Source organism: Denticeps clupeoides, chromosome 13, assembly GCF_900700375.1.
Source record: "Denticeps clupeoides chromosome 13, fDenClu1.1, whole genome shotgun sequence".
In the NCBI taxonomy this organism is placed as follows: domain Eukaryota; kingdom Metazoa; phylum Chordata; class Actinopteri; order Clupeiformes; family Denticipitidae; genus Denticeps; species Denticeps clupeoides.
The window spans coordinates 2,647,073-2,674,084 of record NC_041719.1 but is presented as its reverse complement, the minus strand read 5'-3'; the positions used below and the strand labels follow the sequence as shown (position 1 = coordinate 2,674,084).

General features: G+C 50.6%; 1 protein-coding gene across 12 annotated transcripts; it reads left to right on the top strand.

The window, feature by feature from the left end:
• The first annotated feature begins 1,827 nt into the window (after nt 1-1,827).
• Nucleotides 1,828-26,697, top strand: cdc14ab (cell division cycle 14Ab). Of its 12 annotated transcripts, XR_003751645.1 has the most exons (17): nt 1,829-2,342; nt 2,480-2,555; nt 4,072-4,119; nt 5,410-5,502; nt 8,183-8,262; nt 13,722-13,788; nt 17,280-17,342; nt 18,147-18,234; nt 18,534-18,764; nt 19,296-19,434; nt 20,063-20,222; nt 20,307-20,404; nt 21,802-21,849; nt 22,517-22,648; nt 23,299-23,686; nt 25,176-25,279; nt 25,416-26,697. XR_003751645.1 is itself a non-coding variant. In XM_029000401.1 (16 exons), exons 1-16 carry the CDS (start codon nt 2,029-2,031, stop codon nt 23,822-23,824), a joined length of 2,037 nt encoding a protein of 678 aa, XP_028856234.1. In that variant the 5' UTR covers nt 1,828-2,028; the 3' UTR covers nt 23,825-26,697. The 12 variants fall into 12 exon arrangements, 10 of the variants coding, with proteins under 10 accessions (XP_028856234.1, XP_028856238.1, XP_028856231.1 ...); XR_003751644.1 differs by having other exon boundaries at nt 1,828-2,342; nt 23,299-25,279; XM_029000401.1 differs by having other exon boundaries at nt 1,828-2,125; nt 2,252-2,342; nt 23,299-26,697.
• The last annotated feature ends 315 nt before the right edge of the window (nt 26,698-27,012 follow it).

Below are 27,012 nucleotides of genomic sequence, written 5' to 3'. Positions count from 1 at the left end.
CAGGGTGTGGATCTCCCTCGTAGCAGGTGAGCGTTCCACTCGCCGAATCGAACGAGCAACCTGAATCCCGCGGAGAACCAAGCGACGCGTAAATCCGAAGGAAACTGTCCCGAGTGGGGACGAAGTTTGCGCGGTGACGGTTCAGGTTCCAGTTTTGTCCGCATGAATTTTTAACGCGGTTCAAGAAAATTCACACGGACGCCGAGAAGCCTGCGATCTAAACCCCGGCGTTGGTGGCCCGAGCTCGACATTTACGACGCACCGTGACACCAAGAAATGCAAATAGCTGCACCAGGACAGCTATTATACAGCATGATCTATGCTTTAATGTGGCGGTCTAAATCATGCCAAAAGAAATGTGGTTGTAGGAGAGTCCAGAAAGTGAAGGCAGCGCATCTACAGACGTTTCTTAACCTGCCTTGAACAGATCCACCCCCCACAGAAATGGTGCACATAAAAAAAAACAATGCATTCTGGAAAAAAGGGGTGCTGTCTGATCCGAGAGTCATTGAGAACTATTAGATCCTGTCCGGGTTCGGCTGTGGAAATCTGTCCCGCTGTCGTTCCCAAAAAAGGGGGGTGCCACGTGACCCGTGTGTCACCTGTAGACAAGTTCTGGGTCTGCAGCTGAAGGAGAAGCATCAGATCGGACCAGGACCTCACGACTGCGCTTTAGTTGGGTTGTGAAATGAGGCAAAGTGGAATTACATTTACATTTAACATTTATGGCATTTGGCACACGCCCTTATCCAGAGAAACTTACGTGCTTTCAAGTTATCATCATTTACATTTAGAGCATTTACCAGACGCCCTTATCCAGAGCGCCTTACAAAAAGTAGTTACAGGGACAGTCCCCCTGGAGCAACTTAGGGTTAAGTGTCTTGCTCAGGGACACAAGGGTAGTAAGTGGGGTTTGAACCTGGGTCTTCTGGTTCATAGGCGAGTGTGTTACCCACTAGGCTACTACCACCAATGAAGTGATCAGTTCTGGTTCACTAGGACCCCCAACTATGAATACAATCTTTTTATTCACTCTGTTGTAGTTTCTATACAGAAGTCAGACAATAAGAAGGTTACAAGTTCATCTAAATATTCTCTGAAGAGGAAGGTGTTGAGCTGCCGTGTGAAGGTGCTCAGTGACTGAGCTGTTCTGACCTCGAGGGGAAGTTCATTCCACCACCGAGGGGCCAAGACGGAGAAGAGTCTAGATGAGCGTCTTCCTTTTACCTTCAGAGATGGAGGGACCGGGCGAGCAGTACTGGAGGCTTGGAGTATGCGATGTATAATTCGGAAGCAAAACTAATATAACTAATAGCTCAACCATCGGGGGACATTTTAAATGAAGTTAAAAATGCATTTTTCTGTTTTCCGATTCAACAGAATTGTTGTTGTTCCGCGGGAAAACGCTTTTAAAAACGCCACTTTGTTCACGGAAGCCCTCGCCGCGGCCGCGCTGCGCTCCTCGGCCTCCGATTGGCCGCCGCCGCGCCCCGCCCCCTGGCGACGCTTCCCCGCCGCGTGATTGGCTGCGCGGTCGCCGGGGCGCCCGGTCCCTTTAAGACGTTCTCCCCTGCGCGTCCGCGGCCATGGCCGCAGGGAGGCTCCTCGCTCGGCGGGCGGCAGGGCTGTTCCGCCGTTAGTGACGCCGCGCGTCTTGTTTAGCGCCGCCGGCTCCGCCGCCGCCATCGTTCCGGGGCGTGTTCGCCGCAGTCCGCGCAGCGCTCCTCGCCGCCGCGGGCCGAAGTTTCGCCGCCGCCGCGGCGGCTCCGCACTTTTCCGGGCTGTTTTTTTTTTTTTTTTTTTCCTCTCGTTTTTTTTTTCTTCCCTTCTTCATCTCGCGGAGGCGGCGGGTAAACGATGATCTCTCCGGGCCGCGGGAGAGTGCCGTCCGATGCGCCCAAGTTGCCCGTCCGCCGCGGAACTCTCGGCTGATGCGGAGTCGTGTTTTTAGCGGTTCGTCATTGATATTTATATTTTATTTTTAATTTAAATTTTTTTTTAAAAGTTGAGCGTCGCGGCTCCGCGTCGATGTCGCTCGACCACCTGAAACACTCGGCGATCCTCTCGACTTTGTTTAAAATGGCAGACGAGCACGACGTGACGGGCGCCGCGGAGATTATCAGAGGTAAAGAGGCGCTAAAACCCGCGCCGCTTTCTCGACGCCTTTTAAAACTTGTGACGCAGGAGTGTCGTCTTCACGCCCGGGAACTTTTCCCCCCCGTTTCCCTCCTTCTTATTCTTCCTCCTCCAGATCGGCTGTATTTCGCCACCCTCCGGAGCAAGCCGAAAAGCACGGCGAACACGCACTACTTCTGCACGGACGACGAGCTCGTCTACGAGAAGTAAGTTCCTCCGGAGCTTCGGGTCCCCCGTGTGCTGGGATTTATTATTTTTTTTATTATAAGTTTTGGCCCGGCGTGGCGTGGATTTGCGTCGCTGTCGCCCATCGCGGCTTCATTGTGGAATGTGGTGCTTTCAGCTTCTACGCAGACTTCGGACCCCTGAACCTGGCCATGCTGTACCGATACTGCTGCAAACTCAACAAGAAGCTGAAGGTACGTCCCAGAGGAATCCGTCCTCGCCGCCTCGCCCGTGGGGACGCGTCCGTTCTGAGGGTGAAGTGATTGTCACATGTGATGCACAGCACACGGTGCACACAGCGAAGCGTGTCCTCTGCATTTAACCCATCACCCTTGGTGAGCAGCGGGCGGCCATGACGGGCGCCCGGGGAGCAGCGTGTGGGGACGGCGCTTTGCTCGGTGGCACCTCGGCAGATCGGGATTCGAACCGGCGACCTTCTGATTTACATTTACATTTACAGCATTTATCAGACGCCCTTATCCAGAGCGACTTACAATCTGTATTTACAGGGACAGACCCCCTGGAGACACTTAGGTTTAAGTGTCTTGCTCAGGGACACAATGGTAGTAAGTGGGATTTGAACCTGGGTCTTCTGGTTCACAGGCGAGTGTCTTACCCACTAGGCTACTACCACCTTACGGGGCCGCTTCCTTAACCGCTAGGCCCCTTAAAGAACCGAGAATGTGGCCCATCTGAGGTGCGTCGGGGAAGTTTAGCCGCCTGTAACCTCACGTCCCTCCACACTTCTTGACTCAGACCGACGTCCCCGCGACCCCCTTGACCCCTCTGGCGGCCAGATCGCAAGACCAATCCGATTTTAAGAGGTGGAACGTGTGTGGCAGGACGCCGCAGAACCTCCCGCCGAACTCCAACCCCCACCCCCTGTCCGAACAGGACAGGAGGACGCGTGGGGACGGCGCGCTGGACACCGAGCTCTTTGTTCGTTGCGGGATTACTTCGTGAGGGAAGGCGGGCGCGGAGCAGGGGAGCACTCGGCGCCGTTCGGTCCGAACCCGGGACGAAGAGGCGGCGTCCTGCCCACGCGTCTCGCGCCCCAGTCCGTCCTCCTGGCGCGGGAGCCGCGTCCCCGCTGGGCTCCTCTCTGGCTAGATGAGTACGAGGCCGCGTGTGAAGCAGGAAACGAGTGCCAAGCCGACTGGCTATTTGCAATTTCCCCGCTCGTGGGACTAATAAAGGTTCGTCTTCTCTTATCTGGTGGAGAGATTCGATTCGAGCGTATTTTCTGTCCTGCCGCGGTCTCGCGCCCGCCGAGAAGATATCGAGCCCTAGTTCCGTCCACCCGTCCCGGTTAATTAGGCTGCCTTAATTTAGAAGGTGCCACCCAGGACGAAGCCCAGAGCGTTTATAGTGGCCGCGTCTCCGGTCTCTTAAAGTGAAGTGATCGTCACATGTGATGCACAGCACACGGTGCACACAGCGAGCTGTGTCCTCTGCATTTAACAGTCACCCTTGGGGAGCAGTGTGTGGGGACGGTGCTTTGCTCAGTGGCACTTTGGCAGATCGGGATTCGAACCGGCGACCTCCTGATTACAGGGCCACCGCTAGGCCACCACTGCCCCGGGTCTCGTCTTTTGTGTGTGTGTTTTGTGTCTCTTTTTTATTTAAAGTTTTTATTTGTTTTTTTTTCTGGAGGAGGTGGGGGACAATAACGCTGCTTCTGTCTCTGTGTTCTGTCCCGTGTCCCCGAAGCTGGCGAGCTGTAGTACGTTCGCGTGTCCATGTATGGGAATGTTGCAGGTAAAGTCCCCTGCATGGTGTGTCCCCGTCCCGCGTCCCTCGCTCCCCACCCTTTTCCCCGCCCTGCATCGCCGTGGGGCGTGGCCCGCACGTCCAGAGTTTTATTTATTTGATTATTTGTTTGTTTGTTTTGCCCGACAGCGCAGACGCTCGGGCCGGCGCTCCGCCCGCTCCCCACTCGCTTTTCTTGCTGAAGCAGGAGCCTCGCTGCTGCGCCCCGCCCCCTGCCCCGCCCCGCCCCGCTACCACGTGATCCCCATGCATGCGTATGCGTCTTAACACTCCTGCTCGCCTGCAGCCTCGCAGGGCGTTCTGGCAAAAACGCTCAACGTGTTCATTTTTGTTTTGGACGCCGGCGGTCTCGGCGGAGCGTCCCGAAGTCGCAGTTTTATAAACGCGTCTACCAAGCCGCGCCCAGGAGGGGAGTCGAGACGGACTTATATTCGTCCGGAGCGTGTAAATACAGGAGGAAATTCTTCTTCTTTATTATTATTATTATTATTTAGTTTCCTGCTCGTTTTAGTCGCGCCAGTTAGCGGCGTGAACCTTCACCGGCCTCGCGGTTCGATCCGATTACCAACTACCTTCCCACCGATGCACTTTTATGCACAACTCCTGTACTTAAAAAAATAAATAACGCCGTGACCGTACGTACGGCACTGATGAGCAGAAAAGCGGCTGCTTCAGACGTCCGCGCCGTCAGGTGAACGCGGCAGAAAATGGACGAGATGAGATGATCCTTCAACAAGGTGAACAAGTACAAGATGAGGGGGGAAAAAAATATGAACAGCGCAGAGAATATGCTGCCGTGGTTAATTCCAACTCCTGGTAAGGTGGTAAAAGGCGTTCCCGAGAGCGATAAGTTGCGGTATTTGGCATGCGGCCGTGCCCAGAGCGCCTTGCACCGCGCTTTCAAGTTACCATCGATGAAGAGATCAGTTGCCGTACTGATTGTGCTTCGATTCCGCTGAAAGTTAATTCATGTTAGTGGGTAATAATTACACAGCAGGCTGCAGCTTCCCTTTGGCCTGGCGGTAGCGCCGCTGTAGGGCCGCGGCAGATGTGATGTTTCGTCCAGATGTGCGTCGCCCTGTAGCGAGCTGCAGCTTCCTGCGTGGTTTTTTTTTTTTGGTTTCCGTTGCTCCTCCCCCTCCGCTCATTTCCACGACCTGATCAGTCCGATTAACTGTGGAGCGTGACCAGTTTTACACTAACGGGCGTGAACTTATCGGCCCCGCCCCCCCCCGCTCTCCCGCCGCGACGTTAACGCCGCTGTCGCTGTCTCCGCAGTCTTTCACGCTGACCAGGAAGAGGATCGTGCACTACACCAGCTTCGACCAGCGGAAGAGGGCCAACGCCGCCGTCCTCGTCGGCGCCTACGCCGTGAGTATCCGCCGCCCCGCCCCCTCCCTCCCCGCAGCCAGAGTCCGCTGTTCCGCGGCCCGCTTCTGGTCGGCAGATTACATTTACGCCATTTACCGGACGCCCTTGTCCAGAGCGCCTTACAACCAGTAGTTACAGGGACAGTCCCCCCCCTGGAGACACTCAGGGCTAAGTGTCTTGCTCAGGGACACGATGGTAGTAAGTGGGATTTGAACCTGGGTCTTCTGGTTCACAGGCGAGTGTGTTACCCACTAGGCTACTACCACCCTACTTACAATCAGTAGTTACAGGGACAGTCCCCCCTCGGAGACACTCAGGGTTAAGTGTCCTGCTCAGGGACATGATGGTAGTAAGTGGGATTTGAACCTGGGTCTTCTGGTTCACAGGCGAGTGTCTTACACACTAGGCTACTACCATGAACTAATATGGATCAGACTGGCCACAGTATACCAGTATACCCACTAGGCCACTAGCAGCCTTTCAGATTAAAAAGTACTTTTAAAATTTTTATCTATTTATTTATTTATTTGTTTGTTTATTCATTTGCTTCTCTCCTGAGAGCTTCTAGCCAGGTGCCAGTGTGGACACTGAACCCCGAGTGTCTCCGGGGGGGGGGGGACTGTCCCCGTATCTGCGCATGGTGCTCCGGATAAGTGCGTCTAGTGAGTGCAGAGAGCGTAAACGCAAGTCAGAAGAAGCTCGTCGTGCATTCGATCGTGCGAGAGGCGCATCTGGCCATGCGTGAAGATGAGCCGTGTAGGAAGGGCGTTTTTTTTTTTTTTTTTTACACGCGCCCACGGAGCATCTGATCGCTGCGGGGTCGTGACACGCTTCTGACTCGCCGCGGTCGCGCCGCGTTTTTATATTGCGTGATCTGCGAGGTTCCTTTTTCTACAGCGCGGCCACGCCCTTCGTTACTCGTTAGCGTTCGCCGTTCTAACATCTAGAAACATTTGCGAGCTTCACACGAATATTTATTTTTATTTTTTTATTTTTTTGGTTATTACAATCGGCAGCGCCGGCTTCGGTGAGCGTGTCCATTTAAACACACAGGCTGAAGGAGCCCTTACGAAGACGAGGGTCACGATGGAAACAGATTCCCTCGAGACATCGACACGGCTCCTGCGCGGACCGCTCGGTTAAAATAGTTCCGTTTCCGTTAACTAACCCGCTGCGCCTGAAAGGATTGTCGTTGTCATTGTGATACACAGCAGCACAGCACACGGTGCACACAGTGAAATTTGTCCTCTGCATTTAACCCATCACCCTGAGTGAGCAGTGGGCGGCCATGACAGGCGCCCGGGGAGCAGTGTGTGGGGACGGTGCTTTGCTCAGTGGCACCTCGGCGGATTGGGATTCGAACCGGCAACCTTCTGATTTCGGGGCCGCTTCCTTAACCGCTGATTGTGCGTCTCGAAGGGTTGAAACGCCGGCACGCTTCGATTCCGCTGAAAATGAATTAACATGAATTAATAATGATTTCAACAGCCCTCCTGTCTGTGTGAAAACACGCCCCCTCATTAAAGCTGCTTCCTACACGGCTCATCTTAACGCATTACCAAAAACGACCTGCTGGCGCGTCCTCGTCCCCGGCTGTGGCGAGCGCGTCGGCCTCCGGCCGGTTCCCCGCTCGGCTTGTCGCGGCAGCGCGTGACAGGAGGCCCCCACGTAAAGCTTCCGCCACGTACTCGCGAAGCGTCTCCCGGGACGACGGGAGGGGACCACTGGCCGCCTAAAATTAGGACGAAGTCCGACCCTGTCGCTGAATTAACGTTCTTTTCTGGGCGGGAGATGAGGATGAAGATGATGATGATGATAGTCGACCTTTAGGGTCCTGCTGGGGGCTCAGTGTAGACGGGTGTGGTTCTATATAAATCTATATATAAATCTATGTAGGTTAATGAAACCCGTTATGAGTGTGTGTGTGTGTGTGTAGACAGCTCGTCCAAGGCCGGGCTCGGGAATTCCGCCTTTCCTCTTTATTCCTCCCACGCGGAGCGCTGGTCCGACTCGCGGCGGAGTTGTAATGTGCCGCGTTTCAGAGTCGTCCGATTGTCCCGGCCGATGAATATTTCATGAGGTGGAGGTGCCGCGTGCGTTCTCTGATCGTACGTCACCCCCACCCAGGGCCCCGCAGCCTGGAAAGCCACGCGGATTTTAACACGACCAGCCGGCAGTCGTGTGTGTGTGTGTGTGTGTGTGTGTAAGACCCCATCGCTGGCAGCTCGGCAGCCTGTAATTTAGCGAGGAGACGTTCCGTCGTGCTCCCCCACCGAATTAGATCATCTGTGACTGTGGCGCTCCATTATTTGTTGGTTTTGTCCCAGGCCCGGGGTCCTTGACTTCTTCATCTTTTCACGGTTGATCTTGATGTGCTTTATAGGGTTCTAGTAGCCTAGTGGGTAACACACTCACCTATGAAGCAGAAGACCCAGGTTCTACCATTGTGTCCCTGAGCAGGACACTTAACCCTGAGTGTCTCCAGGGGGGGACTGTCCCTGTAACTACTGATTGTAAACTGAGGGGGCTCAGTTTTGTAACTCAAAATCTATGAAACCGAACAAGAATTGCTGGCGTCTTCCTCTTGTAAGTCGCTTTGGATAAAAGCGTGTGCCAAGTAAAGTAAAGTCTCTGTCTCTCTCTGTCTCTGTCTGTCTCTGTCTCTCTCTGTGTCTGGCAGGTCATCTATCTGAAGAAAACTCCAGAGGAGGCGTACAGGGCGCTGATCTCCGGCTCCAACGCCTCATATCTCCCCTTCAGGTAAGAGGATCCCGACGGCCGTCCTCACCTTCTCACTCCTCCAGGAGGACAGAAACTGGGACAGAGGACAGGGACTATACACACACACACACACACACACACACACACACACACACACACTCTCTCCCTGACTGGATCTCACAGCTCTCGCGTGCGTGCGTGTGTGACTTGGATGGGATGTCCCGGTCTGCGGCTCAGCCTCGAGGCTTCGCGCGTCCCCCCGCTTGTTTGTGTCACCCGAGCCGGGGACGTGGCAAAGACGCTCGGCCGCCTATAATTGCCCTCTGGTTCCACCAAGGAAACAAAGACCGAGAACATCGCTGACCTTTGACACACCCCGGCGCGTGCGGCTCTGCACGCTGCTCGCGTTTGTTTGGGACCGAATGGGGACCGGGTTACTTTCGCGGGGTGCGAGACGGCCGACGAGTTCCCCGCAACATGTTGAAATTCAAATTTCATTTGTCCCGTACGCAGTCGTACGCGGTATGAAATGCAGTGAGATGCTTTAGCGGCTGATACGGACCGCAGTATAGCAAATATTGCAAGTAAACAATGAACCAATATGCAAATATTGCAAACATAACTTAATATTACTCTTTTACGTCTTTAACATAAAACATAAAATATGTCTAACAGGTAGAGTGAAGGTGTGGAGTCAAAGTATAAAGTGAAAAGTAAAAAAAAAAAAAAAGTTTGTGCAAGGATTCTTTGGGGGGGGGGGGGGTTTGAGTGAGTCCAGAAGCACCGCTCTCCAAATCCCGAACGTTGGCGAGGTGCCACGCCCTTTTAAATCCCCGTGCGGAGTCTTGTTTACACACACGGGCAGTTTGCGCTCATCCGGATGACGCGAGGCCGGGCGGAGATTATCTCGCCCGGGCGCCCCCTTCGTCTTTAATTCGGGATTATTTTGGAGAACGACCTAATCCCGCATCGTTTATTTATTTTATTTATTTTATTTATTTTATTCCCCGAATCCTGCTCCGCCCTCGGCCGCGTCAGCGACGCCGCGTTACCGAAAAATGGGAAAAGGAGAGAGCAGCTGGGTGCACGGCGCTCACCCGCTTTACCGGATTTGTGAAGGGCACCGAATGACGCCTCCCCGGATCACGCGCGCCGAAATCGCATCAGTCGTGTAGTCATCGCCCCGAAATAACGTTTCCGGTACTTCAGTACTGACCGGCCGCTTATTGTGCCGTCAGAGCTCCCGGCAGGAGGCCTACGGAAACTTAGCAGCCCCTTGTTGATGAAATAAGTCATGTGAGAAAAATAACTCTGTGGGAAATTCGCAACTTTCCCGAATGTGAATTGAACCCAAATCTCTAATTAATCACAGAATATTTTTCTCCCCCCGTAGTTTTTAAGTAAATTTAAATTTATTTATTTATTTATTTTTTTGCCAGTTAGAAAGATCAATATCGCGCCGATCGGAACGCTGTGGACCTTCTTTGTGAGGGATGTCTGGTTTAAACGGCGTCCAGCGCTGACCGCCACTAATCCCGACCGCCCCCGTCCCGCTGGCTGCTGACCCAGAAACTGTCCGGCGGCCCCGCGACCGGCAGGGAGGGTTAATCGGGGCGGCGGAGGCGCTGGTCATGTGACGCGCCTCGTTCTATGGAGGCTTCAGTGCGCGCCGAGGGATTTCCCTTCAGCCTCGAAAAATGGCTTCACGCGGTCCTGCAATCGGCGGAAGGTATTAGCTGCTTGAAGGGTTAAAAAATGTAACATGGCACGTATAAAAATGAAGAATAGAGCGTCCCGCCCATCTGTGCGGTTACGCAAGCCGCGGCCGAGTTTAAAAACCCTGCGCTTTGGAGTCAGCCGAGTCCTTTGCCCTCCTCTAGTGTGAGAGGACGCGGCCACTTGGCTCCCCGCCGAAGACTTTTTATGTTTATCGAGGTAATTTTTCCATTTCACAGACGTGCAAAATAAACCAAAACCACAAAGCGCATCTCTTTCAGATAGATTCAGTACAGCAGTCAAAAACAGGAGGAATAAACCTTTACACCATGTAACATTGTGAATAATAATGACAAGAGAAACACAAATATGAATATATATGGTCACCAAGATACTTATGGCAAGAGTGATGGGGACAATAGAGGACAAATAGGTTTACAAATGTCCGCACTATCGATAACTTTCACAGGCTTTGTAAACGTTCCCCGTCCAGCTGTGATGAAAGGAAATTTGAAATTTACATTTACAGCATTTATCAGACGCTCTTATCCAGAGTGACTTACAATCAGTAGTTACGTGGACAATCCCCCCCTGGAGACACTCAGGGTTAAGTGTCCTGCTCAGGGACACGATGGTAGTAAGTGGGGTTTGAACCCGGGTCTTCTGGTTCACAGGCGAGTGTGTTACCCGCTTGGCCACCACCACCCCTTGGAAATGAAATGATAAAAACATAGTTGGATTGAAAATGGCAGCGCCGGCTACCGCACCGTACGGGGTCGGTCTGAGCATGTCCCTCGTCACTGCCAGTCTCCTGGAGGGTCCAAAAAAAAAAAAAAAAAAAAAGAGCCAATGATTGGGATTGTGCTCTTCCCGGCGTTTAGACACAGTCCTTCCCCGGGCCAGACGGTTTACCGTCTCTCCGTCCAGCTCTCCGTGCCGCGCCACAAAGCCTCTCTTGTTTCCAGCCCGGGGACGGGAAGAAAAAGGGGCTTTTGTTGAGCTCGGCTGGCCCGGTTGTTACTCGAGCTAAAACTTAAAAAAACATCCAGAGAAAGAAATTCGGAAAACTGTGTTCGGCACGGAACTTGCAGATTTAAAGCTTTATTTTGCGAGAAATAAACTCTGGACGGGATTTTACGCTCGTGAGTCTGCGCCTTTTCTAAAATAAAAGTGAAGCTTCACACTTTCCGGGGATCGTTGGAGGCTTTTTACAGCTCGGCGTGTTTTTTAGGGGGTTCTATTTTTAAAGCTCCCCGTTCGCCTCGTCCACGGTGGGTCGTTAACGTGCATTTCCCGGAGAACGCAGGCCTCTGCCGTGGACCGTACGGAGGCTCCACAGGAGCAGAATGGGCTTTGGCTAATCCAGATTATCCCAATTCCCTTCTAACGTTACAGACGCCATCTCGGGTTTTTTTTTTTGTTTTTTTTTTTTCAATGCAAACATTTGCAACATATTTTTTTTTCATTATTATTGTATTAATTCCAATCATGCACTAGGGTCAAATGTCCAAAATATTTACTAAACCAGATTTTTACATTTTGCCCTTTATCTGGATTATATAGTCCGAGAGCTTTTGTCTCTTAATGTTCCATGTGGGGGTGGAAGTGCTGAAAAATACCTTTCCTTTTTGAAAGCGAGAGGATGAGTTGTTGCCCAACTCCCATCAGCAGAAAAGAAAACACGCTCTCACACACACACACACACACACACACACACAAAACCTCCTTAATCTGGTGTAGATCGTTCTGGCCATCGTTCTGCAAGTCCCCGGTTCCGCTTGCGTAAGAACTTTGCAGCAGAAAACGTTCAGCGTGTAGTGTACATGCCTGGGAGGAAGTAAAGGCCGGGTCAGTCTGATGGGGCGTGGCTTGACTGAGCGTGCCACGCCCCCCCACCCCCTCACGCCACTCATACATTCGTTATGAAGGAGGGAAGGATGGTGGGAGCTGATGGGTGTGTTATGTAAGGATGCTTTGGGGGGGGGGACGGGGGGGGGGACGGCTGAGGTTGTCCTGCTGGGTGCTGGACAACAGGGAGAACAGGGTTTTGATTTGTGAAGAGACTCTGGGGGGGAAAATGGCTCCAATACGGACTTCCTCAACATCGGTAAAGCTGACTATTGCGTGGTGCTGGTACGTGGCCACTAATAAAACCACGCTGGAGCCGCTAGCGTTACTGATAATTAACAGCAATTGTGATTTTTATTATATCTACATCCCATGGGGCAGTTCAGGTTAAAAAGTTCCCAACAGAGCTGATCCACTATGATATTTTATGCCGTAAATTGTCAACATTTGTCTAATCTAAGGCAACCAAATACTGTCAGAAAATGGTTGGGATCTCATGGGTTTGGTTTTGTGTGTGAAGGTGTAACCAGATTCTAATCTCCACCGTGCCGCTGCTTTCTGCTGATGGCTCGAGTCCCGGCGTTCCCGGCCCGCGCTCCGTGGAAGCGCGCCGTTGCGTAAGCGCGGGGACGTTTGGTTTTGTGTAATTGGTGCGAGACGGGGGGGGTGCTTCCTGTTCCCGCCGCGTCCGTTTTTGGCTGCTGCCCCGGCGCCGTGTGATGCGACAGCCGATCGGGGAGAGCGAGGCAGCGGCAGGAAGGCGACTCTGAAGAGAGCAGACGTTCGTCTAGACTGACTGAAGAGGGAGGAGCGGGGAAAGATCTTCCTGCAGTGGAACCGGATCGCTCGGGGGTTTTATACATTTTAAAGTTCCCCGTGTGTCCATAAATATTCACTATATTCAATGATCAGGATGTAAATCTCCCAGGGGGGAGTGGGGCAGCGGTGGCCTAGCGGTTAAGGAAGTGGCCCCGTAATCAGAAGGTTGCCGGTTCGAATCCCGATCCGCCAAGGTGCCACTGAGGTGCCACTGAGCAAAGCACCGTCCCCACACACTGCTCCCCGTGCGCCTGTCATGGCTGCCCACTGCTCACTCAGTTACTACCATTGTGTCCCTGAGCAAGACACTTAACCCTAAGTTGCTCCAGGGAGACTGTCCCTGTAACTACTGATTGTAAGTCGCTCTGGATAAGGGCGTCTGATAAATGCCATAAATGTAAATGTTAAATGCAGACGACAAATTGCACTGTGTGCACCGTGTGCTGTGCTGCTGTGTATCACATGTGACAATCACTTCACTTTACACACTTTACAGAGTGCACCCTGACCAGCACAGTCAGTTTGTTTTGTGGGCAGCTCTGACAGTCTGGTGCTTGTGGGTGTAAAGCAGAAAGAAAGGTCTCTCTCTCACTCTCTCTCTCTCTCTCTCTCTCACACACACACACACACACACACTCACACTCACAGACAAACAGACCGAAGGGAACAGCAGGGCTGTCAGGAATCTGACCCACTTTTACAGCCGCCGTACGACAGCGTGCAAATGAAACGAGGAATTAACTCGCACGAGGGTGTCGTTCGGCCGCGTGTATGAGGAACTTCACCGACCAGGGGCCACATTAATGAGCTCAGTATGACACCACGGGGTCCGCAAGTCGTCCCGGCCACGTTCGTGGTAATTAATTCGCCGCGAACGAGACCGGCACAAAGAGACGACGCACGGCGGTGACCTCATACTCGGGAACCGAGGGAGGGACCAATGAACCATCTACGTACAAGATAGTCGGTCTATGTAATACACAGAATTCATAACCCTTTTAATAGGACAAATTTAGACTTAAGTACGGTGTAATGAGCGGACGTGCGTGCATGTCCTGGCCGAGGTGTATATATTTAATATCTCTGATCCGTTTCATTCTGTCTGCTTTTTACAGGGACGCCTCTTTTGGAAATTGCACATACAACCTAACCGTCCTCGACTGCCTGCACGGAATCAGGAAGGTGAGGTTTTCCCCGTCCCCACACGCGGCCGAACAACATCTAACGGCGTCTTCTGCGCAGCATCTTTACCGGCGTCCGGCGCCTGTGTGCGATTATGATCCAACCCCGGCGTGTTCACGCGTTTTCCGATGCGCTCAGCAGGCCTCTCTTGACCCCCCCATGATAAGCGCGAAGGATCCGAAGGCGCTGTTGTTTTCGCGGCCGTGTGTGCATGTGTGTGTGTTTGTTTAAGTATCAGTATGATCTCATCTGCCGTTCTGAACAGACTTGTTCAGTGACATTAGGGCACGAACGTCATAGTTCGTTCCTCTCAACATTCCCCTGCTGCCCCTCCCGCTGTCCCTACAGTTGGTCCGCTGTCACCCGACTAGGGCTGGGCCAGATTTTTAAGCTATAGCAGGATACGCTAAATATATATCTTGATGCCTAGAAATTTCCCCTAAATCGCTGTATAGATGCAAAATTGGTGTCTTTATTTTATAGAATGACACCAATATAATGAATTTAATGTGTAATATAGAAAACTTCATTTAAAGCCCACATTTTCTGTGGATGGATTTTCAGGTGCTGCAACCATGTGACATGCTTCACTGACAGCTGTAAAGTGTAGTGATTGTCACATGTGATACACAGCAGCACAGCACACGATGCGCACAGTGAAATGTGTCCTCTGCATTTAACCCATCACCCTGAGTGAGCAGTGGGCAGCCATGACAGTGAATGTCTTTGGGCTTCCACTTTGCAGATTTGCGTCTCTCTGCGGTTACTTCGGTGCAAAACGTTCATTCGCCAGGAGAGTTTTCTGGGTGGGCGGACTTTTCTGGGTAGCCTCGAAAAGCAAAGTACATGCTGTCTGTCTTACTCTAAAGTTAGTATTTGTACTCGAGGCTCACGACAGTCATTTACTTGCCCTTCCTGCCACCGCTGGCCACTCCCACTCACCTTTATGCGGGGCAGTGGTGGCCTAGCAGTTAAGGAAGTGGCCCCGTAATCAGAAGGTTGCCGGTTCGAATCCCAGTCCGCCAAGGTGCCACCGAGCAAAGCGCCGTCCCCACACACTGCTCCCCGCGCGCCTGTCATGGCTGCCCACTGCTCACTCAGGGTGATGGGTTAAATGCAGAGGACAAATTTCACTGTGTGCACCGTGTGCTGTGCTGCTGTGTAACCCATGTGACAATCACTTCACTTTATCTGTCCATCGTCCGCTTTCCCACCAACTCGTCCAGCTCTGATCTTCTCTGGAGTCGCAGCTTCAGCTGCCTCCGCTGAGCAGTGATTTAACACTCCGGCGTGATGAATTAGTGACGGGCCTCTCTGATCCTGTGACCGAAAGCCTCTTCTGGAGCAGCATGGGCGTGTAGTTGTCTGACCCCATCACTTTGACTTTCAATTCCAGGTGGGAAATTTGTCAATTGTCTGGGACGTTTTTAGTTGGAACTCTTGGGGGTACAACGCATGAACCAAAGAAAAGGCAAAACCCACCTACACAAAACAGGAAAATTTAAATACATAAGAAATACATTCGATACAAAACTGCAAAGAACCTGGTGTGTGCCTCTCACGCCGGAAGTGACTGCAAGAGGACATCTCATCCTGAGAGGACCGTAGCTCTGGTCACGTTTGTGATCTCTCACCGATTGGATTATCAGCGAATAACGCAAAGAGATCAGATCAAATTTCACGTTTTATTTGTCACATACAGAGTCATACGCGGTATGATATGCAGTGAAATACTTTTAGCGACTGCTACAGACCACAGTATTGCAAATATTGCAAGTGTACAATGAACCAATGTGTTCACTATTTCTGTTTCGGTAATAATAAAAAAAAAAATCATCATCCCATCATCACCAATCAGATATAAAGGGTTATGTCGTATGGGTCACAAAAGTGGAACATCCTTTCCGAGGAACAATGGGGCGTTTATGCCAGTTGCCTGCAGTTCTGACCACCTTGTCCAATTACCAGTGGTTTATGGAGGTCTGAGGGCGAGACTTGATTTGAAGATGGCCAAAAGGATGTCCTGCATAAGGCTAGAATGAAGGACGTCCCTTTTTCGTCTTTGTCTTTATAAGGAAACAAACCAGTGAAAGCACGATAAGAACATTTTTTTTGAGTAGTTTTGTTAGCCTGAAGTTGCTCCTGCAACTGCCGTGGACCCGTATGAAGCTCCGGTCTGGTCCAGTTCACGCCACGTGACCCCGTACCTCCTCCGTATCCCGCCGGTGCACAACATTTTCAGCATTTACCAGACGTCCTTATCCAGAGCGACTTACAATCAGTAGTTACAGGGACAGTCCCCCCCTGGAGACACTCAGGGTTAAGTGTCCTGCTCAGGGACACGATGGTAGTAAGTGGGATTTGAACCTGGGTACCCCTCTAGGCTACAACAACCTGCAACACGGTCACGCCGGCGAAAAGCATCTTGCTTCGTGTCCGAGCAAATCGGGGGTAAACTCCATAAACTCCATAAATAAAAAGTAGCTTATTACGCGGCCTAGTGGAACTGCGTTGAGACCAAGTGTCCCCGGGAGCGCCGCGCACGTACGTTTCCCGCCGTGCGTCTTTCACCAGCGACCAATTTACAAACAGCCACCGTTTACAAGCAGCTGTGCGTGTTGTTGGCCAACGCAGGCGGCGGAATTGCTTGCCGAGTCTTTCCATGGAGAGTCTGGGCCGCCAGGTGATGGCCAGAGTGTTTTACGTTTCGGTCTGAACTGGGCCCAATAAAGACCTCCGGCTCGCCGTGCCGGAAATGAAAGGTAGCCGGTAGCCAGTTCGCCATTGTGTCTTATCGGAAAACCTGTTTATTTTGGGCTATTCTGGGAACGGCGGGACTTGCGTGGCTGTTGATGTATGTTGAGCATTTTGGCTGCTGAATTATGTCCACGGGTCCACTCGTAGGGCCAATCCCGAGTGCACCTTTGACCTTTATTCAGTCAAGCTTCGCGCAAAGTGCTACGCTTGGTCCCGGTTTGAAAGCGGTGCCCGTAGTGTATTTGGTGTATACAGAGTGATCCTAACATGGAGTCGGTGCAGCCTGCTTTGTCCTGGGCATGGGCTCCACTAGACCTGTGAAGTCACGCTGTGGTCACCTGGCAGTCCGCGTAATCTGGAATCCTTCTCAAATCCCGTCTTATTCTATGTGATGCGCCGTTGTGACACATTCAACTGCCAGGTGCCACCGGTACAAGCTATTTAAAGTGAAGTGAAGTGATACTTGTGATACACGGTGCACACAGTGAAATTTGTCCTCTGCATTTAACCCATCACCCTTGGTGAGAGGTGGGCAGCCATGACAGGCGCCCGGGGAGCGGTGTGTGGGCACAGTGGCACCTTGGCTGATCAGGATTTGAACCTGCAACCTTCTGATTACGGGGGGCGCTTCTTTAACCACTAGGCCACCACTGCCCCACCGCATGTTCTCCACATCACCTTGTATCTTATTGTTATGGATCTCTGTGTTTAATCTCCCCCCTTCTCCGTTTTAGGCCCTGCAGCACGGATTCTTTGATTTCGAGGCCTTCGACGTGAACGAGTATGAGCACTACGAGGTAATCCTGCCCCCGTCACCCCGTTAATCCCGACAGCGGGGGATCTGAGAACCGAGGACGCCGCGCTCGTTACGTAACGCGGCTGGTTCGAAAGCGCGCAATCGTCCTCATCCGCCAGGTCACGCACCGCAGTACCTGTGCGCGCACCGCGTCAGCGCTCCAAATGTGACGTGGGTGCTGGGACTAATCCCGGTGTAGGCCGTGATTCACCGACACATCCGCATTTACGGTATTTACCAGGTGCCCTTATTCCAGAGCACATTGCAGTCAGTAGTGACTGGGACAGTCCCCCCCCCCTGGAGACACTTACGGTTAACAATGGCAGTAAGTGGGGTTTGTACCTGGAACTTTGTGGTCTTCTTGTTCAGAGACGAGTGTGTTTTGTCCTGGGCATGGGCTCCGGGTGGTAGTAGCCTAGTAACATACTTGCCTATGAACCAGAAGACCCGGGTTCAAATCCCACTTACTACCATCCTTGTAACTACTGATTGTAAGTCGCTCTGGATAAGGGCGTCTGGTAAATGCTGTAAATGTAAATGTTTTTTTTTCCCCCCACTAGGATACCACCACCCAATGCACTTTCATCCGCACGTCCCTTTAGGGACCTCTGCTGATCCCAGGGCTGGGACCAGGTGTACCTGTTTCCACTTTGGCCCTTTTATGAAGATGTTTTTCCTCCATTGTGCACCCCGTTTACTGTGTATGATGCCCTGGTTGTAAAAAAAAAAAAAAAAAAAGATTTTGATTTGGTGTTTTTGCTGTGCTAGATGCTCTGTTTCAGAGTTATTTTCTTTTCTCTGCCAGAGGGTGGAAAATGGCGACTTCAACTGGGTCGTACCAGGAAAGTTCCTTGCCTTCAGTGGACCACACCCCAAGAGTAAAATCGAAAATGGTGAGGAGACGCAGGAACTGGACCTTTTTTTCACAATTGGGCCATTAGGTGGTGCCATTGTAGCGCCACAGAGACTAATGTCATTCCTCAGTGGGTAAAACTGCCTCCGTGTAGACTCTTCCACGGTTACAGGCCTTATCAGGGCTCTTAGTTTTGTAAACTCAATCTATAGAAATCGAACGAGAATTGCTGGTGTCTTCCTCCTGTATAAAAGCGTCTGTAAAGTAAAATAAAGTTATAAGGGAACAAATAAACAGACAAAACCTAAGATTGAGCGATTTTTCCTCTCCCTGCCTCAGGCTACCCCCTCCATGCTCCTGAGGCCTACTTCCCGTACTTCCGCAAGCACCACGTGACCACCGTAATACGGCTCAACAAGAAGATCTACGACGGCAGGCGCTTCACGGACGCTGGCTTCGACCACTGCGACCTGTTCTTCGTGGACGGCAGCACGCCCAGCGACGCCATCACGCAGCGCTTCCTGCACATAAGCGAGAGCACCGACGGCGCCGTGGCGGTCCACTGCAAGGGTGCGTACAGATCCGGTCTTCGCGCCCTTTATGTCCCTGTACACACCACTTACCTGCTTCCCACTTTAATTCATTTAATGAGTGTGAAAACAGGACATTATGGGGGCAGAGAAGCATTTTAATGATAATTTCTTCGGTCATTTGGACAGACACTCTTTACCTTTTTAATAAAATTTTAACTGGATCGGTGCAGAATCCCTATTTGTCCATATGGGGGCAGTCTTGGTTCAACATGGTGAGGATTTGGTGGCAAGTTCGGTTCGGCCCTTCACGTTCACTTCTTGGTTCTGTGCTGGACCCAATGTCAATCCTTCCCTTGCCTTTGCCAGAAGACCCGGGTTCAAACCCCACTTACTACCATCGTGTCCCTGAGCAGGACACTTAACCCTGAGTGTCTCCAGGGGGGGACACTGTCCCTGTCACTACTGATTGTAAGTCGCTCTGGATAAGGGTGTCTGGTAAATGCTGTAAATGTAAATGTTGGTCGCTGTAGCTGTAAATAACGGTGCTGTGGGACTCTCTTCGTTTCAGCGGGTCTGGGGCGAACCGGCACCCTCATCGGCTGCTACTTGATGAAGCACTACCGCTTCACGGCGGCGGAGGCCATCGCCTGGATCCGTATCTGCCGACCGGGCTCCATTATCGGACCGCAGCAGCACTTCCTGGAGGAGTAAGTAGCGGCGAACCGGCCTCGGCCGTCCCTGTAGAGCTGCGAGCGGGGTTAAAAGGTGTGGCCCGACTTGACAAGCGCGGCCTTTTAAAACTCAAACTAAGACGGTTCCTCAGTTTCTTGCTCGTATGGTTTTTAGTAAAAAAAAAAAAAAAGGCGAGGGAGGGATTTCTCTGACCGCCCGCGCCCTCAACCCAGCATGTAGGAGATCTCGGCGGCGTCCCCGCGAGGCTCTGCGCAGGAAGCCCGTCGGAATGGGACGCGTAGGGGAGGACGGGAGAACCTGTCACGCCTGACGCCTACCAGACCGCTCGTCCCGCTATCTGCTATTGTTCGGTTAATCTCGGCTCCGCGCCGCTGAGCGAAGGGGCCGGGGAGAGTGGCCGGCGTGCCGGAATGACCGGACCTCCGCAGGACCTGGTTTCGGTCCATTCCGGGCGAGGTGACGTCTTATCAGTTGGCATAGTTTCCCTCTGAGGCTACGCATCGCGTGTGAGGCTCGGAATGTCCGCGGCCTCAGCGTTTGGGACGTGCGAGGGTAGGCCGCGATGTCAGGTCCCCAGTGGTGACGATCACATCTCCGTCCCTGCCGTCCATCCTTTTTTTTTTTCTCCTCTCAACTCCGCAGGAAGCAGAGCAGCTTGTGGCTGCAGGGCGACGCGCAGCGTTCCAAGCAGAAGCACCGCATGGTGGAGGACCGGGCCGTGTCCCACCTCATCTCCACCATGGACGACCTGACCCTGAGCACCAGCATCCTCAGGTCCAGCAGCGTGGACCACATGGACGAGGTCAGCCCCCTTAACGCTGCTGTGCGCGTTCGTTTGATGTGAAAACGGGATCTGTGCACTGATTCGCTGCTTCGTACCGCGCAGAATGACCACGAAAATGGCCTCGTCATGACTCAGGGGGACAAACTTCGTGCCTTAAAGGGTCGGCGCCAGCCCAGATCTGCCACCACGGGGGCTCTCAGGTAAAGCCAGCCTTCAGACCACACAGGGCCACAGGCCTGCGAGCTGCTTCCAGGCGTCACGGAAGCTTAAAAAAAAAAAAAAAAAAGTTGCATTTGCGGTATTTAAACAAGTGGAATTTTTATACTTTCGGTTTTGCTGCTTTTGTTACTCCAGAGAAAGTGAAAGCAGATAAATTCCCAGATACTATAAGCATTCTTTTACTCCCCAGCAGCGCTCATAAATAACCATCAGCACTTCACCTCTTGTGTTTCTTGGCACACCATCCATATTCAGGACATTTAACTTAACTTTTTCGTTTGTCACTTTCATTTGTATATAATGGATTTATGTTATGAGGCACGTTCCCAAGTCTCAGAGCAGGATCTCATTTTTAACATGAAGATGCCTTTATTGTGACCTGTACATACATACAGTGGCCATCACAGTCCTATTAAATGTTCAAATCACAAAACCACCACAAAACTAGATAAACTTCTTTCAAATGACTAAAAAGAATTCAAATTTACATTTACAGCATTTATCAGACGCCCTTATCCAAAGCGACTTACAATCAGTAGTTACAGGGACAGTCCCCCTGGAGACACTCAGGGTTAAATGTCTTGCTCAGAGACACGATGGTAGTAAGTGGGATTTGAACCTGGGTCTTCTGGTTCATAGGCGAGTGTTTTACCCACTAGGCTACTACCACCCCCTATGTAAAGCTTAATGAGTGCAATTTACAGTAGTAATGGTTTATATTAGTCAGACTGACTGGAAACTGACTTTCCAGCAGCACGTTTCGAACGTTCCTGCTGACCAGGATGAGAAGTGTCCTTAAGGATGTCATCCTAAGTTTGAGTGCCGATGTTCTTGGTTTACATTAGCCCCCAACTTGTCCAGAAAGTCTTGATGCTTCTGTAACGCTGAGTTTACAGGTTTATATTTACATTTTTATGGCATTTTATGGTTAGTGACAGTCCCCCAGGAGACACTCTGGTAGTAAGTGGGGTACATGCGTGAACCCCGGGACTTTGCTGGTTCATATGCAAGAGTCTTACCTACTAGGCTACAAACAGCAAGTGTGTTTGCAGCTACGCTGCACGGTGTGCAAGATGCGTTGGCATGGGAACAGGCTGGCTTGCGTTTCTTTTGCTTTTATGCTCTGGACCGGCGCATCTTGTAAATGGAGTCGTCATTTCGCGCGGCCACGTGACCCGTCTTCTACAACGGCGCTCTCGTTATCTACCTCTCAGCTCCTCTGGCTCTTTGATCCCCCACGTCCATCTTCTGTCGGACGGTCACTTGCTGGTGCTCCGGCAGCGTGGCGGCCACTCTTGCTTTTAAAGACGGAATGCCCCTGTGTTTTGTCTGACTTTGATCTCGTCGTTTTTTTTCTCCCCTCCCTCTTTGGTTTTAGGCTGGACGAGATGAAAATGCACACCAGGTCCCCGTCCCAGCCTTTCAGGTAATTGCCGATGTGGCCGTTAGCGTGTACCTTTTCGGCAGTTTAGAAAGGGGTTTTGATGATGTGATTCCCACCAGTGTCACTCCCACTTACTGTCCGGTTGTTCATTTGCGACGGCGTGAAAGCCGCTCATCACACCTGGCGCTGTAACAACTCACGTACCGTCCATTGTGCTCTATATGAAGCCCCAAAAGAAAAAGACGCCCTTCTGAGACCTTAACCGGTCTCTTTGTGCGGTTACTTTAAAGTCAACATTGCAGCATGGCTGATTTTGTACGCCGTCTCTCTCTGGGATTTTCCGGCAAATTCCCTGCCTCATTTCCCAAATTGAAAGCTTGAACACTGCTTGATTAGCTCTGGGAGAATGTCCTTGATCTAATCTTGGGATGTTAAAGGGGAGTTTTATTTGGGATTGTTTTAGCATGGCATGGGTGTTTTGGGGGGGATGCTGGAAGGGCGTTGGTTTTAAAAAAAAAAAAAAAAAAAAAAAATCAATTTGTAGGGAATACACTAGAACTCAGATCCATAATAATGGACGTGTAACAATTAATGAATACACTACATGTGTGGGTTTTACATCTAAAACGGTTCTCAACCAGTCCCATAATCAGGACTAGTTCATTTTAACTGGTGTGTGTGTGTGTGTGTGTGTGTGTGTGTGTTCCAGAATGACCCCTGGAGTTACTGCTCAGAGTTCCATCTCGCCCCTCAAGTCATCTAAAATTGGCACCACTCTGTCCGCTTCGGCGAAGAGGATCAGCCGTGGTTCCTCCTCCTCTTCCTCCACCAGCCTGAAAAGGTGACACCCTGACCCCCCCCCTGTCCCCAACACGGCCTTCAGCTCAATCCTTCTCCCTTTATTCTGCACCTACTGTCTCCTCCATCACATCTGAAAGCGGCACTTCTGTGTGTTTTTTTTTTTTTTTTTTTTTCACGCTGCATTTTCTGTCCTGCGGAATCTCCTGCTGCTGCTTCTGGCCTGCGGGTTCCCTTGTTTTATAATTCTCTCTCTTTTTCTTCCTTCCCATCTTTCTTCCACTATGTCTCCTGTGTTGTCTCGTCAGCCCTCTGGTGGTCTTCCTGCCCACTTTGTGAATGAACCCCGCCCCCTTGTGCTCGTCTGTTGACTCTGCCCTCTGATTGGCTGCCTGGCTCTCTGTAGCGTCTGTCCTGCGTTAAAACACGTTTTTTTTTTTTTTTTAATTTCCTCCCCATCAGGCGAGTGAATGTAATTCAGACCACACCTTTACGGACTTTTCCCCTATTTAAATAGTTTGAACCTTTTACGTTGTTTTTCTGACCCCTGTAGGCCACGTTAATGAGGGTAGGGGCTGTATCCCTTCGTGTGTGTGTGTATGTGTGTGTGTGTCACTCCTGTGGCATGTTGGTGACCACGATGTCTTGCCACTTGTCCCTCCTTGTTTTGTGTGCCTCCCTCCCGAAATCCAGCTCCATGAATTGCAGGTTAGCCGCTTCCTTAGGGAACCTGTGTGATGTCGGCGACAACTCCAGCGGCCAAGGGCACCCGCCGTCTCCTTCCTCGTCTCCCCCCTTCTCCTCCCGGTCCTCTACCACCGTCCCTCCGCTCCGTGGTGGGTACGTTACCCACGGCCACCAGCCCGGCCCGAATTACCACTATGAGATCAACAACAACACTCAATATAAAAGCACGTCCACCACCACCGGCAGCCTCGGCAGAAGCCCTCAGTCCTTCAACCACAACCACGGCGCCAGCGCCACCTCCAGCCCGCCGGGGGGCGCTGCAGGCAGGCCAGGGGCCGAGGGCTTCACGGGCCTGACCGGCCCGTCGGGGCGTTACCTCAGCCGCTCCATCCCTGTAAGTCCCTCCACACCCAGCAGCAGCAGCAGCATCCTGCATCCTCGCTCCTCCTCTTCACCTCTGTCCTGCTCCATCGCCCTGAATCTCCTGATTAACTATTCGCGCAGATCCCGGTTTGGTTCTGATTTGCACTAAAAATATCACCATCGGCTTTTCCACACACATTGTTCAACAAGAAATTCTAATTTTGGGGTTTAACCAGCTGTGTGGCTAATCTGGACCAATTAGAAAAGGTCATCGGGGTCCAGATCGACACTGTCCTGGACTCCTGACCCCAACCTTTTATTTTATTTTATTTAAAAAATTAAATAAAATTTATAAAATTTTATTTAAATACGTCATCAAAGCTATTGGCCCTCCAACCAAAACCTGGAACCTGTGGCGTCACTGGCTTTTGAATGTAGAGTGGAAAATTGCCTCGCCATCATTGTAATTATGATTTATAAGTATTATTTTTATTATTATGGTCATTAGTGGATTTTGTACTAAACCCTCCAGCTTTCCGTGCTCGGCGTTTGAGAGCATGCCTATTTGGCATCGGCGAGCGTGCTTCGGGTGGAGTGCCCCCCCCCTCTGATGCCTTTCTGGCTCTTTATTAAAACCTCTACCTCTCTGCCGCCTTTGCTGTAAAACTCGCCTTAAAAAAAAAAGCAGCACTAACAGCACCGCGCGAGCACTAACGCCCGTTCCAATGCTGCTGTTCGATGCTCAGGGCCAAAAGGGCGGGAGAAGCGCTGGATGAAGCGGAGAAAGGAGACGGCCGAATGTAGGTTGTCCTTAGCAACACGACGTTCTCGATTATGAGAGAGGGAAAGAAATAATCATTTAAAAAGAATAAAGTTTTTCATGTTTTTTGGTCCTCTGACATGCTTGGTCTGGAGATATGGGGTGGTAGTAGCCTAGCGGGTAACACACCCACCTATGAACCAGAAGACCCAGGTTCAAATCCCACTGACCAGGACACTTAACCCTAAATTGCTTCAGGGAGGGACTGTCCCTGTAACTACTGATTGCAAGTCGCTCTGTAAAAAGGCGTCTAATAAATGCTGTAAATGTTATATGTATAAATATACACACACACACAAAATCCTATTCTGATAGTCCATTTGGGACCATTTCCTGGAGCTGGTTTCCTTTTTAAACAGGCCGGTACCAATAATTTGTTCTAGATTGGAAACTCCAGAGTGAAAAGGAAGTCCCCCTGTAACGGTTCCAAGGCTTTGTGTTGGGCTTCCAGATCCGTATCTCGCTCCGCCTCCAGTAGCTCCTGGTCCTACAGATCTTCAGCTCCACGCTGCCAAAAAAAAAAAAAAAAAAAGAGAGAGAAGGGTAGCACATTAATTGGTATTATACGAGAAACATTTTCTTTCTATGATTCAGAAAATCTTGTGAATTTCTGTTCGTTGTGAACTTTTAATTAAGATTTTGTAGCTTATGATTTATATTACAGATGTTGAGCCTGATCTTCTGTCTCGTCCCCACACAGAATTGAAGCGTGTTCTGGTGAATTTTCCCCCCTCTTCACAGCCCCTCGTCTTTTCCTGACCTTTACCTGCGTCCTCCCAGTTAAATGGACTCTTGACCACGCAGGTCCGGGCTCTACAGTAGATCATTTCAGCTCGATTCCTGCTGCCGCTGGCGTCCTTTAACGTCAGCAGCGTTTTTTTTCCCATCCTGCGTATGTGGGTTTTTGTCCTCATTTGTTGTCCTCTCTCTCTTTCTACAGTCCCTTCAGTCTGAGTATGTTCAGTACTAAGGCCGCCGCTCTGCAGTGACTGCGTAACCTGTGGAACAGACCTGACCTTTTAACCCTTGAACCGTCATAACCCCCTGTTCACATCACTTAAGAAGGGAACTGGTTAAAAGTGGAACTGATGTTTTTTTTGTTTTTTTTTTTGTCTCTGTACATATCACACATTTAACATGTTTTGCTGTCTCTGCGACAGATGAAATGGCTGTTTGTCGCTATTATTGTTCATTATTTACTCATTTCTGTGTATCCATGTGTACCGGGGACTGTACTGCAAGAAGACTTTTATTTTTTCAGCTGAACATTTTATTTCCACGCAAGGCGCGGCCCGTTTTATTTTGTGTGCATGTTGAGACCGTGTCCTCGCTCACGACCGGCTGAGTCCGCGGCGTGGGCCTGCGTACGCTGTGTGTGTGTGTGTGTGTGTGGGAGAGAGAGAGAGTGAACCCTGCTCTACGGACGAGCTTCGCCTCTTCTATAAACGGACCCCCGCTTTTTTTTAAGCTGAAGTGTCATTGGCTGCCCAAGTCGTTGAGGCGTTGGAGAGCCTCTTCATGATGCTGCTCTTCAGCTGGACACACACACACACACACACATTTATAATAACTGCAGCTTGCTGCTTTTATATCATGAGCTGAAATTAGTTTCTTCTTTTTAAACCCATTGTGATGGGAGTTTGTATATCAGGAAAAATCTGATTCAGAACCAGCCTGAGTGCTTTTCAGCAGTAAGAATGTAGACTCCAGGAGCGCAACTTGCTTTTTACTGTCATTTATTATTATTATTATTATTGATTATTTTGCGAGTGGGTCGAGCGCAGACCTCCGGCCGAAGAAGATTTGTCACCGTTCCCGGCCATCAAATCCCACCGAATGCCAATGAAATTATGAGTGGCGCTCCTGAGGTCATGACTGTTTCTTTGTCACTCTGTACATTCCAGATTGGCTAAAAAAAGTTTTTTCTTCTTCTTCTCTTTGGGGGAGAACTTTTTGATTTTGAAGTATTCTACCTCTTTGAAGTAAACTGAGAATTGCTGTAAAATATTCTCGTAAACATTTATATATTTTTGGCAGTATGTAAAGGGGAAAGAAATTCTCTTGCTAATATAACTAGTATCAGTATTTTGCTTTTATTTTGTGAGCACAGATGTTGTAAAATGACTGTAAAGTACATTTTGGGTTTTACACTGTAAGTCAGTCGCAAATGAAAGGAGCAAAGTAATAATTATTATTATTAAAAAGACTAATTTTCACAGATTTGTGGTGTGTAGCTCTGCTTTACTGACTCCCTCTCATCTCTCTCCTTCGACAAAGCAGCAGGAACCGTGGAGGCGTCTCATAAGAAGAATTAAGTCATAAACCGGCCAATAAATCATATCAGTTTATAGAGTAATCAACCGCCAAATAAGTCATATTGGTTTATCGAGAAGTAAACCGGCATGTAAATTGTTTTGGATTATCGTGTAATAAATGCTGTGTAGTGTGTAATTATCGTGTAATAAACGGCATGTAAACCGCCGTATAAAATCGTGTCTGATTATCGCGTGAAACCGCCTTGTAAAATCGTGTAATAA

What these genes read in the sequence shown, in the direction of transcription:
- cdc14ab (XM_029000398.1), top strand. Translation starts at nt 2,029, where the DNA reads ATGTCGCTCGACCACCTGAAACACTCGGCGATCCTCTCGACTTTGTTT. An exon ending in CAAGAGTAAAATCGAAAATG is followed by an intron (nt 18,235 to 18,533) that starts GTGAGGAGACGC and finishes TCCCTGCCTCAG; the next exon opens with GCTACCCCCTCCATGCTCCT. An exon ending in GCCACCACGGGGGCTCTCAG is followed by an intron (nt 20,405 to 21,801) that starts GTAAAGCCAGCC and finishes CTTTGGTTTTAG; the next exon opens with GCTGGACGAGATGAAAATGC.